The sequence below is a fragment of the Hippopotamus amphibius genome, chromosome 5, assembly GCF_030028045.1.
Source record: "Hippopotamus amphibius kiboko isolate mHipAmp2 chromosome 5, mHipAmp2.hap2, whole genome shotgun sequence".
NCBI lineage: Eukaryota > Metazoa > Chordata > Mammalia > Artiodactyla > Hippopotamidae > Hippopotamus > Hippopotamus amphibius.
In genome coordinates this window covers 34,985,725-35,004,959 of record NC_080190.1, presented here as the reverse complement: position 1 = coordinate 35,004,959, position 19,235 = coordinate 34,985,725, and the positions used below count along the sequence as shown (strand labels likewise).

General features: G+C 41.6%; 1 protein-coding gene across 1 annotated transcript; it reads left to right on the top strand.

The window, feature by feature from the left end:
* Nucleotides 1-4,270: 4,270 nt before the first annotated feature.
* On the top strand, nucleotides 4,271-13,949 carry SLC35G1 (solute carrier family 35 member G1). The gene is made up of 3 exons (XM_057737373.1): nucleotides 4,271-4,539; nucleotides 8,584-8,764; nucleotides 10,719-13,949. Exons 1-3 carry the CDS (start codon nucleotides 4,362-4,364, stop codon nucleotides 11,455-11,457), a joined length of 1,098 nt encoding a protein of 365 aa, XP_057593356.1. The 5' UTR covers nucleotides 4,271-4,361; the 3' UTR covers nucleotides 11,458-13,949.
* Nucleotides 13,950-19,235: the final 5,286 nt, after the last annotated feature.

The window sequence follows — 19,235 nt, the reverse complement described above, 5'->3', positions numbered from 1 at the left end:
TCATGTCGAGAGCGCCTGTTTCCACAGGAGGATTGAATTCCTTCAGAAACAGAAGAATATCAGTTGGAATACTGCATGATTTTGCATACAGAAGCAATGCTCTTCCACATCTAGTCAACTTATTCTGTCCATTTGTCTCATAGCTAACTCAAAATCAATCTTTCCTCCCTGCCTCCTCTGCCTTGATGTCAAAATCTCACCTAGACCACTGCAATGAGCTGAGCTGGTCTCCCACAGTCAAGATTTCTGCCCCACCCTTCATATGATAGAGGAAATCCATCTCCCACCAGCTCAATGTCAGTGTCACCAGAGCCTTGAAATAGCGATGCTCAAAGAAGAACTTAACCACTCCAAGCCTCTGCTGGGTGGGGCTGCAACAGAGCCATGTCTTCTTACTTCTAGTCTGATCTGTATTTTTTTTACCAGTAGCTTTTTATGTTTGCATAGCTCTTGTTTGTTTAGCACACAAGAATGACTGTAACTGATATCATTCATATATCAAAGTCAGCAGCAGAGGGAAAGGAAGTTAAGTGAATAAACTCCAAGAGCAAAATAATTCCATTACCCTTTCTCCACCTTAGTCAACACTGGTATGGTACCTATTTTCTTCTCTTTCTCTTTTCCCTTTTTGAGGATGGTGATCAAAGTGAAGTAGTTAAGGTGCTCCTTGCTCAACTCTTCCAATTCTTTCTTCCTTACACTTCCTAACCACCATCTTCACCACTTCCAGGGGGAGACTAAAAGGGTTCCTGGACCCAATTCCACCATGGTGGTGGGGGGGGAGGTTTCCCCACACGAGCAACAGTTCTCTGGACACCAGGTTGGTGTCCTACAATTCAACTCAGTTCTAACACTTTTACCTGGAGATAGCACAGGTTAATCCTACAGGTTAAAGACTCAGTCCTATAAGACTGCCCCCACGCCTCCAGATGCCAATCACAAGTCCACTTTATCACCTGTGCTTCTGACCAACCTGCTATAAACTGGAGGTTCTAAAGTCCCCCTTCTTGGACTTCAGATGCTAGTTGCAAGTCCAGGTTGTTTCCTGTACCTCTGACCAACTGGCTATAAATCAGAGGTTCCCAAGACCTCCTCTGCAAGTTTGATTAATTTGCTAGAGCAGTTCACAGAACCAATAGAAACGTTTTGCTTACTAGATCACCAGTGTATTATAAAAAGATATAACCAGGAACAACCAGATAGAATAGATGCATAGGGCAACGTAAGGGGAAAGGATGCTGAGTTTCCATGCCCTCTCCTGCCATACCACTCTCTCAGCACCTCCATGTGTTCACCAACCCAGAAGCTCTCTAAACTCCTCCTTTTGGGTTTTTATGAAGACTGCATTACATTGGCATGATTGATTAAATCACTGACCATTGCTGATTGAACTCAATCTCCAGCCCCTAACCCCACCACTCCCCGGAGGTGGAGAGTGGAGAGTGGGGGTGGGACCAAAAGTGCCAACCCTCTAATTCCAGGGTTGGTTCCCCTAGGAATGAGCCCCCATCGTTAGGTGCTTTTTAAAAGTCACTCCATTTAGAACTTCACTGGTGGCACAGTGGTTAAGAATTCAGCTGCCAAAGCAGGGGATACAGGTTCGAGCCTTGGTGCTGGAAGATCCCACATGCTGAGGAGCAATTAAGCCCGTGTGCAACAACTACTGAGCCCACACACTGCAACTACTGAAGCCCGAGCACCTAGAGCCCATGCTCTGCGACAAGAGAAGTTACCACTATAAGACTGAGTACAGCAATGAAGAGTAGCCCCCGCTCACCACAACTACAGAAAGCCTGAACATAGCAACGAAGACCCAAAGCAGCCAATAAATTAAATAAATAAATAAATAAAATTATATAAAAAAAAGTCACCCCATTTAACATAAACCCAGTTATGGTGGGAAGAAGCTTGTTATGAAGAACAAGACATCTGTTTCACCACTAAGGCTCAGAAACCATTTCAGGAACTGAGGACAAGAGACCAAATATTATAACAAAACATGCTCCCATAGCTCTTACTGCTCAGGAAATTCTGAGGGAGCTATGAGAGAGCTATGAGCCAGGAACCCAGGCTAAAGATCAAATATATGTGAGAAATATATTTTGGTCATCTGAATGTGGCCAAATATATATTTCTTATAAATCACAAATCTCATGGGCTCTTCAAATGCTCAGCACATCTTAATCTCAGAATGCAACTGTGAAATTGCACTTGATTTCTAGATGTTTGGAGGAGCTTCTTGGTCCTTCCTTCATAATCATGAGCTACCACCCTCACCACCCCTCCCTACAATTTCCCCACCAAAACACTTTCACCACCACCAATTAAATCAGTGGCATATATTTTTGTAAGTAGTCTTAAATTCTTTTTAAGAACAAGGCAAAGGTATATGCTAATGAAGTTAGAATTCAGATGGCCATTTGTCTCAGTTCGCATAGGGCAGTACCAGTTTATGCCTACTGCCCTGTATAATTTTTAAACGAGCTCCCCTTTTTACTCTAAAAAAAAGTCCCAGTTTGGAGCATAAATTATATGTCTGCCTTACTTAAAAATACACCTTGCTTTCCCAGTAAAGTGCTTTTTGGGTGACTTGGTGCTTTTGCCCACATCACTGCACTTCAGTTGTACAACGACTCTGCAAATTAGGAAGGGAAATAAGAGGGTGAGTCAAAAATTATCTGCACTCTGGTTGTAGAATTTAATTAACTTTTAGAAAAGACAAAAACATCATTTTCCAACATAATCTCCTTGCTTTTCAATACACTTTGTCCATCTGTCAACAAGCTTTCATATTTCCTCATTAAAAAATGTTTCCGCCTAAGCTGAAGCCATGAATGCACTGCTGTCTTCACTTCTTCATCAGAAGTGAATCTTCGTCCCTGTAGGGCTGCTTTCAGGGGCCCAAACAGGTGAAAGTCCGATGGAGCAAGATCAGGAGTATAAGGAGGATACTTTAACACCTCAAAATGAAGTTTTTGCAGTGTCGACAGTATGGGCAGAAGTGTGCAGATGCGCATGCAAGATCACAATGCCCTTACATAGCAGCCCTCTGCGTTTAATTCGAAATTTAGGCTTTAGCACAAACTTTTTGAAACCTAAGTCTGTTGTGGATTATTTCATAGGCAGAGCCATGACTGATTTGCAAATGATTTGCCACATAATCCAGTGTCATGTGTTGATTCGACAGAATCATTTCATGTATACATTCAATGTTGTCATCAGCTGTGGACGTGGAAGGGTGTCCAGCTCCTTCTTGATGGCTATGTGACCTTCCTTGACCTTCTCTATCCATTCACACATACTTCTTCGAGACAAAACATTTTCTCCATAATCCACTCTGTGCAAACATCCAAGTAAAAGCAAGCCTCATTCTCTTGTTCAGTAACCTGCTTGTTTAGACACGTTCATCCTTGCCCAGAGACTCTCTTTTCACATTTAAGCAAGCAAAGAGATGAAAAAAGAATTACGTAAATGTAAAGAGGCCATCAGTGAATCCTGGGGCCAAATGACATAAATGTTTGATTTTACCAGGTGCAGTTGCATCAGATTATTGGAATTTTATTTCTAACCAATTTAGGATGACAACAGGATGGGAGGGAGGGAGGACAGGAGAAATAAGGAAGGAAGAGAGAAAGATGGACAGATATAAAGACAGACAGACAATGAAGATCAATAATGAATGCCCATGGCTGCAACAAATATATAAATGGATTCTGCCCCAGTCTTACAGATACATTTCCCCTATGGTTATGTGCTAATTTTTTTTTTTAACGTAAAACCAATAAAATTCTACTCTCCTTGGATAAGTGGCAACGACAGACACAACAGAGGAAAAACCCATGATCTTTCAAAGACAGGCACAGTGCTTGGCCAGGGTCTTCGGTGAGTCCTAGAGGTGCTGAATGGGGCGCCACACGGAGAAATAAATGCACATTCGCCTAACCTCCCGACAGGCCGCCCCAGGAGAAGGCTACACGAGCGGCGGGGGTCCCTGCCCCCCTTCGCAATGACAGAAAGGGGTCCAGTGTGCCTTGGGAAGGATGACTCCAAGCCGCTGGCCAGTCTAGCCAGACCGCAACAGAGGGGTGGCCGCTTTCGGGCCAGCCCCGGGCGCCGCAGCCCGACCTGGGAGGCGGCTGGCCTCCCGCTTGGGGAGCTGAAGGTGAGAGGGCAGAGGAGGACGAGCGCGATTCCCCCGGGGCGGGGGACGGGGGAGGGGGGGCGGAGGGCCGCGCGCGCATGCGCCACACCGCCGCCGCCGTGGGCCGGAAGAGCGGAGCCGGGGAGCCGCGGCTGCCGGCGCCAGACGCCGCGGCGGCCGCGGGGAGAGCGCGGGCCACGGGGAGAGCGCGGGCCGCGCGATGCCGCCCGTGGAGGACACCGGGGCCGTCAAGCGGCTGGATTCCGGGCTGCCGCTGATGGACATCCCGCTCTCAGGCTCCAAGCGCGAGCCGGCGGCCGCTGAAGTAGTGGAGACGCCCGGCCCCGGCGGGTGCTGGCAGTGCCCTTCCCCGCCGTGCGGCTCGCGCGCGCAGCAGGGTGAGTGCGGGGCGCCGTCCCTGGTGCGGGGCTCGCCCGTAGGGGACCGGGCGGGCGCCGGCGGGTGAGGGTCCCCGCAGCTGCGGGCCGGGGTCGCCGTGTGGACCGCGCCCCCTCCCCACCCTGCTCGGAGCTCGGGAACACCCTCGCGCTGTCACCTGGGGGTGGAGGGTGCAGGCTGTAAAGCAGAAGCCCCCCGCGCCCCCGTCGGCGGGAAGACCCGAGAAAGTTTCTGATGGTTTTGGAACCCATTTGGGGTTCTGAAACTGTTCCTATAATTAAAGTGTTGCCGGCAGGATCGTGGAGTCAGATTACGGTTCGGTACGCCCTGCCATGGTTGGGGGTCTGCGAGAAAGGCGGTCTCGCAGCTGGCCGAGGTTGGGAGGAAGCTAACCCAGAAAACTGATCTCCATGGTAAACGGTGTTCCTCGAAGAGGAAGTTGAAGGCAGAGTTGAGGGGACTACTGGTTCTTAACCTTTTTGAGTTACAAGGAATTTTTAGCAACCGATGCAAAATGAGACAGAGGCACAATCTTACATACATGGGTAAGAGGTTCACGGAGCCCCCTCCAAAGCCAGGGACCCCGTGTGAGAAACCCTTTATCTTGTTCAGTGTCTTCCTTCCACAGATGATGAAATTGAGGCCCTGGAAGGTGAGGGCTTTGGGAGGGTTTTTTATTTGTTTGTTTTGTTTTTCCGAAGATCTTGGCATGTGCGGATGAGGCACTCCACAGTTCCGGGCAGCATCAGGGATAGGATCCCAGTTTGCTAGAGACCCAGTCCAGGGCCCTTTCTCCTAGCCCTAAGCACATTCCTCTTTGAACTGCACCACCCACCTGCAGCAGCTTTCTTGAAGAAAAGAGAAATAGGCAGATCTTCTTTCAAGACAAAGTTACACAGTCTGCACCACCTCATCCTCTGAGTCGCCTCCCCTAAGTATGACCTGGGATTCTATGCCTTTTAGCTGACCTCAGTTTTCCCTTCTTTCTGTGTGCAGTTTCTTGAGAGTCACAAAGTTCACCCACTTTATAGAGAAACAAACCCCAGGGAGATGGTTCTTGCTCCATTTTTGTCCTAAATGCTAGGAGAAATGATCAGCCTTCTGATCATTTACATAAGGGTTACCTTCAACTGAGTTGACCAGATGTGCAGCTTTGAAGAGGTCAGTTTCTCACTTTAACATCCTATGGCTGAATGTTGTTTTGATGGACTGCTGAGTTGGTCCTTGCAAACTTTTAAATGATTTGGTTCCTGTTTGTGAACCAAAGAAGAACACTTCAGGCAGCACGTGACAAAACCTATGTAAGCAATTGCACCTAAGAATCTTGAGGGGTCTTTTAATTTCAAAGAAAGTTGCTGATAATAAGACTTAGTAATACTTGTTACTATAAGGTGACCAGATAATATTCCAAAAATGGGATTGCCATAGAAACACTTTAAACCCCTGTACTGTGGTCACTGAACTTTGTGATAGTATCATTTTAGCCTCTTAACCCAACTGGTTATCTTAAGAAAGTTCATTTTCAAGTTCAGGTTGAAACTGTTACCCATTTTTCTTACATTCTTGAATAACCTTCACAGACAGCATACAGCTAGCCTAAGACATCTGTTTATTTTCTTGAGGGACAGTGTGGGTCTTAGACTGAAGCAAAGAGAAGAAGTTGTCTTAAGTCTGTGCTTCACATCCCTGTGGATGGAGTGAGTTCCTCAGGGTAACAGTGGCGCTGAAACCAGTGGAACTTTTTACAGTGACTGAGATCCTGTTTCATTGGGTCTAGGTTAGGGGTGGGATTGAAGTTTTAAAACTTCCTCAGTTGATTCTGATTCTCAACCTGGGTAGTGAGTCACCAGTTTAAAGCAAAGGATAGAAAAACTGAGCAACTTTTCAGTTTTCTTCTGACTCAGGAAATTGCACTGTGGCCACTTAACTTGAATTATTTAGAGTTACCAAATTATTAGATATGCTTGCAGTGGAATGTGATCATAGAAGCATATTACATAAGCAAATGCTCTCTTTGGATTATGCTACTCTCTCGTCCATCTCCTTTGACAGAGAGAATTGAAATTACTGTTCTGTAAGAGACTGAGGTTTGCCTGAGAACCAGTCCTAAGCCTCATCACAAAGAATCAAGTTCAGCTAGACCTTGTAACTTAAAGTTTTAAAAGAGTTAAAAGATCATGTTAAGTTAAAATATTCCTGGAGAAAAATTTTAAAGTTTAGGTTGGAGAAGATCCTTGAAATATAGACCAGGGAGAAGTTTTCTGTCCTTAATCTTCCCATTCTATTCTGTCCGAGGGTGTAGGTTCTATGTAAGGATTGGGTTTCTTTTAAGAAAAACTATTTTATTTGGACCTGAATTCTGAAATTTCAGAAGCGGACCTCTAAGGCTGACCACAGCCAAGACATGTATTTTGTGGTGCTTAATTTGGAAGTCTTCTAAAGCTTCCTTCTCATGGGCTGAGTGGGTACGTGCAGTTTGGTTCCTACACAGTATCCGAGCACATAGGTATAGAACAGAGCGTGGAGGATTCTGACACTTATGACGGATAACCTGTTACATGATGACTGCTGGCTCCAAGTCATTCTCTTCAGCTGTACACCTAGAGCAGGAAAAGGAGGCCTCTGACCAGAATGGCATCTTTTACTACAAAGGTCAGGCTGTAGCGTACCCCCAGGGAGATTGTGCATCATCATAGTTTGCTCCCACTTTGCAAATCGTTTGTCACTTGTGGCAAAGGTATCTAATTAACATGAGGATGTTGAAATGTATTACCTGGTGTTTGTGTTTATCAAAAAAGGGCATTAAAAGAAAAAAACCAATTGTGCAATATTGTTTTATGGCTGAGTAACCTATTGTGAATTCCTAGATTGGAATGATAATCCTTGTTTTACTACAAATTCCATGTGTTTGAACATCCTTCACCTCTGCTATGCTCTTAACTAACAAGGGCCAGTACTGTGTTTCCTTCCTGTTCTCTCCTCGTTTTTGTGTTAGTTTCAAAAAGGAAAAAAAAATTTCTCAATGTATGGCCTATCTTTTAAGGAGTTCTCTGCTTACCCTGTTGCATTTTGCTCTCCTCTGAATGACGGGGGTGAGATTGAAAGCAGGTTCTACTCCTGTCTTGGGCACCTGTGTAAGACAGAAGCAGTGGCTGCTCCTACAGACTCTCATTAATGGATTGAATACTTGATGCCCTGGAGAAAGCAGAAGTTTCCTGGTTCAGATCAAGCCAAGAATTAGATGGCAGTTCTTTGTTTGTTTGTTTTTTAATTTAAGCACGTTGAGGTCAGAGGGATAGATAATCTAACCCCTGGCCTCAAAGAGTTTATGTTCTAAATGGAAGATAAGTCGTAAACTGTGAAAACTTAAAGATTTGCTTAACTGTTCAAAATAACTATACAGAGAGCCTTCTCAGATTATGCTTTTGCCTGTGGTGTTAGACTCTGCATCTTTCCATGAAGTTTTCTTATATTATTTCCTTCAGCAGATATTTATTCAGGGCCTTCCATGGGCCAGGCCTGAACAGGGCAGCTGAGATCTCAGCCCTGGAGGAGCTCACAGGCTTGTGGGGGAATTCAGCTAATCAACAAGTAGCCATATCACACAGTTAGGACCTGTTTTCCAGAAAAGAACACTTTCTGCATAAAGCCGAGTTCACCGATGAGATGATATAAAATATCTCTTGGAAGCATTTTTCTCTAGCCATCTTGATAAGCATTTCTTAAAGAGTTCTTTCACCATCTTGACAAGCTTTTTACTTCTTTTTGACTACAAGTGAGGGATGAGCCTTCAGTGAGCCAAAGAGATCCATTTTATATGGTGAACAGTATCTTAAAAATGTAGGTTGAAATTGTTGCCCTTTGTCTATGGTTCTTTATTCTTGGTGGGGAAAATGGTTCAGGTCCAGAGAATGGATGTACTTAGGAGGTACTGTTTGTAGCCTGTTAGCCATTAACATTGCTCCATTTTTCTCAATTTCTAAGTAAAAGTGATAAAACATACGCTTAGAAGCAAGGACTAACCAGAATTTAATCTTTTTCAGAAGCCGAGAAGAAAGCACCCTGTCCTGGACTTGGCTTGTTTTACACATTATTGTCTGCGTTCCTTTTCTCAGTGGGCTCTTTATTTGTTAAAAAAGTGCAAGACATCCACGCTGTAGAAATTAGTGCATTCCGATGTCTGTTCCAATTGCTAATCATTATCCCTTGCTTAATATACAGAAAGTAAGTATTTCTTACCTGCAAAGTAGCAGGTATTAATAAATGTTTGTCAATCTTCTGACTTAAAATTATCTACTCTACAGCATCTGCTTTATCCCTCTCATAGATTTACCAGTCCCTACACCCTTTGGCTCAGATTAATGAAAAGTCACAAGGATCCACCCACAGAAGATGCTCTCATAAGCACAAACCACATGCCCAACAAAGGAGGGGAAAGAGATTCAGTTATTTACCACCCCCTATTTTGAGAACAAAGCTTTCCTTGTACAGTTCCCCCCCCCCCCATCTTGTACCACCCTCCCTCTTTTCTTTGGCATAACTAGTATTTGGAAGAAAAAGTAAACGAGAGGAAATAGTAGTGTCTCCTAGTGTCAGAGATTTCTTTAAGTAGAACAGGCTGCTCTCCTACCAGGGCAGACAGAAGGTTATAGTAATAATATTTAGGTCTTTCCACTACGGTGCCATGGGAAAGGGGAAAGGGGATCTTGAGAAAGGCCTTTTTAGCTCCTTTCTTGTTCAGTGTCCTCATCTGTTAAACTGGAGGGGATGATAGTCTTTGTCCTCTACCATGTACAAAAACTGTATTCCCCATCCTTCACTGTTCTCTCCCTGCCCAGCCCCACTTCCCCTTCCACATGGACCCCCTACGCACACCCTCCCCAGGTTAAAATTATGCCTCCCCCACACTGTTATAAACCCCACACACCCCTATGTACTTAGACGCCTCAGAGGCGCGTCTGTTGGGTTCCTGGTGGCTGTTTGGCTCTTTCTCTCTTTGGGTAAAGATACTCAGACTCCTGATTAAAAGCTTCAGTCACTTGCTACCAAAGTTTCCTTGTATCTATAACTCAGTGCAGCTTTACTTAGAATAGTTCACTCCTTATCCCAAGTCTTTGGTGAAAAAAGGTGAAAACTCACTAAGATCAAAAATATTGTCAGAAATTCCCATGTAGGTGTGGACAAGTTACAGTATTTTAGGAAATGACGGTAGATAAGACTTCAGAAATGCCTAAGGGGGGCAACAGACCACAGATGCTAACACAATCATTCTATCCATTTTGGAATAAAAGTATTGGCAGGAAGGCATGTACAAGAATTTTCTTAAATTGTTGGCACTAAGCTGTTCTGACCCATTTTATGTTTCACTATCATGGAAAACTCTTAGCTTCTCAAAGTATGGACCAAAGGTGACCATACTTTCATTTCTAACTCCAGAGACCCAGGGGTCCTTATATCAAGCCTAGATGCCGCTCTAAAAAGGCCAGCTCTAGCACAGGCCTGGTACTCTGCTTCGTAAATATTTAATTGAAAAGCATTTGAGCAGCACTTATTGTACTTATCCGAATGCTACAGTTTCTTTTCCAGTGCATTTTAACTGTTTTCCTAAGGAGAACAGTTACAAGTTGTCTCATATTCAATGGCTAAAATAAATTTTAGTGTTGCTTCAGCTTTAATAGAAAACTCATTAAGATTGAGAATGCATACTCGCATTCCCAAGTTTTGTTATACAGAGCAACTAAATTATGAAATTTATTGTGAAGATAACACTTTTTCATTATAGAAAATTTGGGGAAAATATATATAAAGAAGGAAAATTACCTATGAGTCCACCTATTAAGATATAACCATGATGAACATTTCAGTATATTTTCCTTTTCATCTTTTTTACAAGCATATATCTATACACAGGGAAAATAATATCTATATTTGTTGAATTATAATTATACTATCCATGTATTTCTCTTGTACTGCTTATACTGTGAACACTTTAATGTCATTAGCTATACTTAGGAAACACTTTTTTAAAGGTGTATAATAGTTGTAGATATTATTAATTTACTATTTCCTTGTTTTTAGATAGCTAGGACTTATCTTAAGATAATGCTTAATTTAAAAATGTAATTTGAAAACAAATACCAAGTTCATTTAATATGCATTCCTTCCTTTGAATTTACAGAACTGGGTTTATAGGCCCCAAAGGTCAACGAATCTTCCTCGTTTCCAGAGGAATCCTTGGTTCTAGTGCCATGATCCTTTTGTACTACGCCTACCAGTCAACGTCCCTCGCAGATGCCACGGTTATCTCATTTAGCTGTCCAGTGTTTACATCTATAATTGCTTGCATATTTCTCAAGGAAAAATGTAGCCTTTGGGACGCTCTCTTCACCTCATTCACAATCACCGGAGTGATCCTTATTGTGAGGCCACCGTTTTTGTTTGGTTCCGAAGTCGTGGAGACGGATAAAGACTATTCACTTCACCTGAAGGGCGCTTTCGCAGCACTCGCGCACGCTGTGTTTGCTGCCGTGACTCTAGTTATCCTAAGGAAAATAGGGACATCTGTGGACTACATGTTGAGCATTTGGTATTATGTAGTAGCTGGCCTCATCGAGTGCATCATTGCCCTTTTTATATTAGGACAATGGAGTCTGCCACGCTGTGGGATGGACAGGTTATTTCTCATACTAATTGGGCTGTTCGGTTTGGGAGGTCAGGTGTTTCTCGCAAAAGCCATTCAAATAGAAAAAGCAGGGCTGGTAGCATTAATGAAGACTATGGATGTGGTCTTTGCTTTTATGTTTCAGATTATTTTCTTTCATGATGTGCCATCGTGGTGGACAGTGGGTGGCTCTCTATGCGTAGTAGCCAGTAGCATTGGAGCGGCCATTCGTAAGTGGTACCAGAGTTCCAAATAAAGCGTCCTTGCTGAAATGTGTAGTTTTTTAAAGTACACCACCACCCAGTTCAGACACACCACACACATACACACCTGGAAAATCTGCATTTGCTTCATTGATTTAATAAATTTTATAATTAAAGTACCATTTTTGAATATGGTATGTCTTTAATTAGTTGAGGATAGCCAGTCACTTGGGTGTAGCATTTTTTTTTTTTTTTTGGTCAGTTATTTTTTGGTTTTGGTTTTCACTTATTTTGTTGTTGTTGGGGTGGTGTTGGTCAGAGGACAGATCATTAGTTGAAGAAAAACTGCACAATTTTTTATGACTAAGTATAAATATATGTAATTTTTCAAAGTGCATTTTTGGTATTGATGGGATATAGGTAGCAGATTTTAGATTCTCTATTAGCAGTGTAGAGTCTAAGAAACTTATTGATAATAATGCTGCTATATGATTAGTGTTATGTTGAGAATTCATTTGAAATGGAATCCCATTTAGGAGGCCAAAGCTGAAACTTGGAGTAGGTGCCTACTTAATGGTATTAATAAAACAAACGAATTAGCCTTATTTTCAAGGCTTTTATAAATGATTGTCATTCTTTAACCCATATTTGTGCCTTTTCACTTTAATGCTGAAATTTTAATATAAACTTAAAGAAATCTTTTTAAATCACCAAATTTGGCTAATAGTTTTCTGTTTTAGTGGCATTAGCAACTGTAGCTACACTGTATCATTTTGTCCTCTGTTTTTTTGAAACTGCACTAAATTCTTCTTAACTTTCTAAGATTTCAGGTGTTTAAAAATCATAAGAAAGAAATCTTGGCATGGCCAATGTGCACATTTCTATCCTGAAGTGTTTTCCCTATACTAGAAATATGATTTTCTATAAATTCTCTTTGAATTTATGGTGTGATGCCAAATAAAATTTTCTCAGGGTTTTATTAGGTTGAACCATAAGAAATTGATGAGATTTTACTTTTTAAACTTAGAAAAACCATAGTTCCTTATGGTTCACCCTATTAAGATACCTCTCTTCTAAACCAAATACTTAGGGGACTTTGGAGTATATTTTTTTTAATTACTTTTTAAAATACAGTAATCCTAGTAAACTTATTTTTATAGTCTTTTTCCCTTATGGAATTGTATATAATGCTTCATGTTATATATTAAATGTAAAGACCTGTGAATCCATGGTTGATTGATTTTTGTAGTTTCTTGAATAGAAAAAAAAAAATCACTGTTAAATTCTAGTATATCAGTGTGATATTGTGTCAGTGCTTCACCGTGATACTAACATCATGAATTCAAACAACACATTTTATATCTGGAACTTCATTGTGCCAGTATTCTGCAGTTAAAGAGAGAATGTAATATTTAGGAAAACTTGGGAGGTTAATCAGGAAGTAGAGAGTACATGCAAATGGCTCTTGGTCACAGTGAACCCTTTATTGCTGAGGCTATAATGGTCTCCAGCTCTTACTGTGTCAGACCTAGCATCCATTATCTTAAACCTACAGACTTGAAAGATTATAGGCTCTTTACCACCATTTCATCACAATTCTCCCAAAGTAAGAAAGAACTTGGCTTCTGAGGTTTATGCCTTGGTGAGAAAGGATCTTTTCCAGTAGTTCCAAGAGGAAATTTTTGGCTTGCTGATCTTCCCAAGTGCTTCCCACCAGACAAATCCTAAATGAAGTTTATTTAGGAGAGTCACGCTATCATTATAAGTTTAGTCTAATCTGCAGTATTGGAGTTCAGAGTTGCAAAAGCATCATTTTGCAAGTATGTTAGAGAATTATAGAATTAGAGCCTTTTAGGACGTAAGGGTTAGAGATTGTCATATAGGAGACATGCTCCATGGTTAGGGATGCTAGGGAGACACCTGCCCAAGATGGGTTTCTCTGGCCTTATTTATCCCTCCTTTAGTTTCATGGTAAAGTATGGAAAGTAAACCACTGCTTGAGCTATCTAAGGTAAATGAACTCTCAGGGAGCCCTCTCCTGGTTCTTTGCCTTGCACAATAAAAGAACCAATGGGACCTTGAAAGTTAAATCCCTTTGGGCCTGTACACTAGAGACATTTTATTTCAACAGTGTGGTTTAAGTGCTTGAATGTCACAATATATGACCAAAGTTGGAGAAAATGTTTCTTCTCCCAACTCTACTGAGTGTGATTCTTAAACACTTTTATAATGTCCAAGGTAGATACAAGGATATGTATTGTAACAATCATGGGTGTATATATTTTGCAAAGACTGTAGTTCCTATATCTTGAAAAGGAAACTATTTTCATAAACTGGTTTTATTTTATAATTACTAATAAAATTAATATGAAATAAAACTATATTTTGGTTTTTATGATTATAGCGTATGTGCTAGCTAATATACCTTATTTCTTTTTTCATCCAGGTGCTTCAAAATGTATTAATTAAAGAGATTGACCTCTAGCCATTCACTTGTTTCAAACTGTTTATCTTTCTCTCTGATACTGTCATATCAAATCTGATGTCTCAGGAATAAAGGTCCTAATCTTATGTTCCAGTGCGGCTTTTATTGTTCTAGATCCTCAGAGCTTGGAGCAGCTTTTGTTCCGATAGCTAATCTGTTACTAAGTCCTGGAGTGTCTGTCTTCTTATTGTCTTGTGAATTCTTCTTTCCTCATCCTTTCCACTGCTGCAGTCTTAGTCCAAGACATCACCTCACAACTGAATCACCACAACAGTATCCTGGTTATCTGCTTCTGGAGTCTTTCTTCCACTCAGATCCTTGCTCCACAGCCAGACTATCTTCCTGAGGCCCTGCTTTCATTGTTACTCTGGTTCTCATGTAGCTATAACAATGCCTTCTAATACACCACATCACATCCAAATTATTCATCTGACTCTATTCCCACTTTTCCAACTTGATTTCCCATGTCCCAACACAAATTCGATAGTTGGGTCAGTCTCCCCATCAACTCCCACATTTGCCAAGAGATTCCTTCCTCTGTGTCTCACCTGCTTTCTTTGCCCTCTAAAGCCTCTTAGCCTCCAATGGCTCAGCTGAGCTTCTGTTTCTTCCACTGTCTCCAGCTTCTCCCACCCACACTAGTCCACCTTGGAAGAGTGGATAAAGCACTGGATTAGCTGTCTGGAGTAATCACTTTCCAGCTAGGCCCTTCCACTTACTGTCCTTGAGCCTGTTTTCCTCATTTGCTTCAATTATTTTTTTAAATTTATTTATTGGCTGCGTTGGGTCTTCGTTGCTGTGCACGGGTTTTCTCTAGTTGCAGTGAGCAGGGGCTACTGTTCATTGGGGTGTGCAGACTTCTCAGTGTGGTGGTTTCTCTTGCTGTGGAGGCACGGGCTCTGGGTGCGCAGGCTTCAGTAGTTGTGGCACATGGGCTTAGTTGCTTCACGACATGTGGGATCTTCCCAGACCAGAGATCGAACCCGTGTCCCCTGCATTGGCAGGCGGATTCTTAATCACTGCGCCACCGGGGAAGTCCCTGCTTCAATTATTAAAGAGAAAAATATTACTTGCTCCAACCCATGTTACAAATAAGTGTCATAGAAGGACTTGTAGACCACAAAGGAGGACAAAAAACACTTACATATTGAATTGTGGTTACTACAGTAGAGCTGAGCATTCACTTCCTCTTCAAAATGATGCCTAGCCTAGGGTTCTTCCCCCTGAGCAGCCTCACCAGGAATGGTATGAACAGTCTTCTGATTACAAACCTCATTTGGCTCCCTCCTGCTGGCACAGAATTCTACTGTGGGACAGCTCTAATTTCCTGGCTGATCTGCCCATGTAGGACTGCCAATGGTTACGAGTCTTTTTATCTTACCCATAGGTGTTGCCACCTTTCCAGTTCTGTCTTTAGTTCTGTGAATATTGCACTTGGCTCTGATGGGGACGGGGTAAGCCTTATTCTCTGGGTGTTTCACATGCACTATTCTTCAAACTCAGCACGGCTCTTCTAGCCTCTTATCTTTTCACCCACTAGGCATAATTAGTCTAATGAGGGTAATCTAGCAGAAAGAGAGCCAGATCTCTTTGATAACACGCTGACCTCTGCTCTAGGTGTACAGAGCCATGGTTACTCCTGGGCATGAGGATTTGGTAATTACAGTGTAGGTTGGGCATGGGAAGCCCGGGCACTACCCCAAACACATTATTATATGACCCCTTTGGTCCCTTACATCACATCTAATACAGCTACTATATTCATGTAGAGTTCTGCAAGATGCCCTGTCAGGGACCCTCTGTGATCCAGAAAGATCCATTCAAGTTTTAGCCTATTTGAACACCAGATTTGGAAAATCAATTCACAAGGAACCCATGAAACTTGGCACTGCCCATCATTTCCTGGAAACTGGAGGTGAGGATTTATAGCAGGAGAGTAAGGAGCAGACATATCTGGTGTCAAGGTACGGCAGAAAATGTTATACCATAGAAGTCCAGTACACAAGAAAAGGTTCCACTGGGTTCCACAAGGTACTATGCTGGCTATCATCTACTAAGCCAGATTTGCAGCTATATGAAACAATCCTATTTTTACCACTAATTTTAAAAAATAGTTAGGGACTTCCCTGGTGGTCCAGGGGCTAAGATTCTGAGCTCCCAATGCAGGGGGCCCAGATTTGATCCCTGGTCAGGAAACTAGATCCCAGATGCTGCAACTAAGAGTTCACATGCCACAACTAAGACCTGGAGCAGCTAAATAAATAAATAAATAAATAAATAAAAATTTTTTAGAAAAATAGTTACTTTTCATAAGAATGTTATTTATGTTAATGTATAATGGAATCATTTTAAAAAAATAAATTGAAACTTTTTAGTTTTGCTTTTAAATATTGTAAAATATATATATCCCATATGAACCAGAGGCTCTTTGGAGTCTTCAGAAATGTTTAAGAGAGTAAAGGTGGTGCAAGACCAAAACCTTTCTAAGCCATAGATTTCATAGCGTTATCAAATTTGAAACCTTGAAAAACAAAGATTAAACCTGTCCTTTCTATTTCATGAGGTTCTGACAGTCTGAAATGCAGCTAAATATCAGTTTGTAAGTTAGAAACACCTTTAATGTGGCATTTAATTTTAGAACTGTGAAGTTAAATAACTCTAAATCTATATAAGAGGTCCAGACTATGTATGAGAGAGAGAGCAAAGGAAAAATAAGAAATCCAATTAGCATGTGGTCATTGGGTCATGTCAAAGAGTTTCTGTTACTTCCTATGTATGTGCTTTGGTTCCTTCGTATATACACTTTAGAAAAATGAGAAGACTGCTCTTCTGCAGGGTAGTATGTGCATTGATACAACTTCTATGAAGGGCAATTTGACAGCATCAATTAATTTGCAGATGCACATATTTTTTCACCCAGAAATTCCATTTCAGGAATTTGTCTTATATACTTGCTTACTGCGAAATGACATATACAAGATTATTTATTACAACATTACTTAACAACAAAAAACAGAATTAGCCTGACTGTTCCTCAATAGGGTACTGGTTAAACAAGTAATGGTACATACACAAAATATAATGCCATTAAATTAAATTAAGGGAGAGCAAGGGAGCTTTACATCCATGGATGTGGGATAATCTTCAAGATTAAGTGAAAAAAGCAAGATTCAGATAGCAATAGATCATATGATCAATTGTATAAAAAGAGGGTAAACAATATACCAGGAAGATACACAAGAATCTGGTAATATTGGTTGCCTTTAGGGAGAAGAATCTGGCGACTGAAGAACAGGGTGGAAAGAAGACTTTTCACTGCATCCCCTTTTATTCCTTTTGAATGTTGAGCTATGTGGATATATAACCTAGTCCAAAAATAAAATAGAAAATAAAACTGATAGAACAAAAACAAAAAGATGACTTGACAGAAAAGAAAGGAGAAAAGAAAGGTGGGGATGAAAGAGATAAATAGAGACATACGTGCATGCATGCATACATACATACCTACCTAGAGAGACTTTACTGTTTTAATCTGATCTATCACCTGGGTCACCATTACCGACTTCCTTTTGTTTTCTCCTCTTCTCCTTATCTAGCCTACAAATCAGACTTAAATTCCCACATGCTCCATGAATGAAGGAAAATACAAAAGGAAAATCTGAATTTCCCCTAAGATCCCCCAAAACACTGCCCAGCCATAAGCTAAATATCTGCCTTTCCACAGCACCAAAATTATTTTTATGTGGAAAGGAAAGTAATATTTATTAAACACGTCCCATCCAGGACAAAAGCTTCTTGATCTTTGCCTTATTCAGTCCTTGCCAACTCTGGGAGATGGGTTGATTGGGAAATTAAAGTTCAAAGAGCTTGAAGGGGGTCATCTGCCTCGTAAATTCCAGTGCCTTCAGTAGTAAGTGATGGAATTGAGCCACTGCCCTAAATCTGCCTGATCCCAGAGACCTTGACCTTTCCAATACCTCACATCACCTACCTAGCTGGGGTAGAATACAGGAGAGGGAAACTGTGGTGTTTGTCACTGTGGTGAAAGGGCCTTTCTTCCTTCCTTCCTTCCTTCCTCCCTCCCTCCCTCCCTTCCTTCCTTCCTTTCTTTCTTTCTTTTCTTTTTCTCTTTTTCTTCTTATTTTACTTATTCCTTTTTTTTTTTTTTTGCCACGGTACATGGCACTCAGGATCTTAGTTCTCCAACCAGGGATCAAACCCGTGTCCCCTGGAGTGGAAGCGTGGAGTCTTAACCATTGGACCACCAGGGAAGTCCAAAAGAATTATTTCTTGATTTGGGGATATGGAAGTATGTATGCCCTTCTCCTATATCCTCCCCTCCCATGTTTCAAGAGCTGGATGTGAGAGTATAGAAGGTGGTGACAACACTGCATATATTTTAGTTTTATTTCTTTCAACCTATTAATCAATAGTTATTGAGCAGTAGCCATATACAATCACAGTCAAAACAAGGAAACATCAAATATCGTCAAGCCTTCAAAATGATCAAGACAAGCAAACATGACATATACACACGCTGTGTAATCAGTATACCTGGGCTACAGCAAGATACTGCCCAAGGACCTAGAAATGAGATAGCCTCCTGGGGTCTCAAAGAAGGGAAGAACAGAGCTGTGCAATGCTGCTTAAATATACAGAATTGAACCTTGGGCCAGCTACACTCAGCCATAACTTCCCTAGATGTACTAAAGAACATTTCTGAGGGTGTAACCTACCAATCAGAAGGACTGGCCAGCCTCAGAAGCAGGAAAGGAAGGTGGCTGTGGCAGGCATGTTCCCGTTGTAGAGATGGGGATGCACCAAGATGGTGAATTCCCAGCTTTTCTCCCTAAAGTACCTCTAACAGCTGAGAAGAGTCCAGAGGCATAGCTATAATCATAGCAACAATAACCACTACCCTTTATTTTGTCCTTCTTGTGTCAGCTACTGTCCTAACTGCTTTTCATGCTCTGGCTCATTGAATCCTGCAGCTCTGTGAGGAAGGCTGTTTATTGTCTTCACTTCATTGTTGAGGAAACACAGGCTTGAAGAAGTTAAATGACTTGTCCAAGGTCACGTAGCGAATAAGTGGCACAGCCTGGTTCTTAAAATCCTCATCTGACAAACCCCAAGCCTCTGCTGCTAACTCTGCTACTCTGCAGCTCACCCCAAGCCTGAAGCTGCCTGTGTCAATCTCAAAAGTTCTTTGAGGCTTCATGCTTTAAAAAAAAAATGTAATATTTTGCTACTAATTAATAATATATCTGTGTGTTTTAGTGTAAAGATATTATTTTAAATGACCAATTTGGTTATTTAACTTTTTATTCCCCAAATCTCTGGTACTCT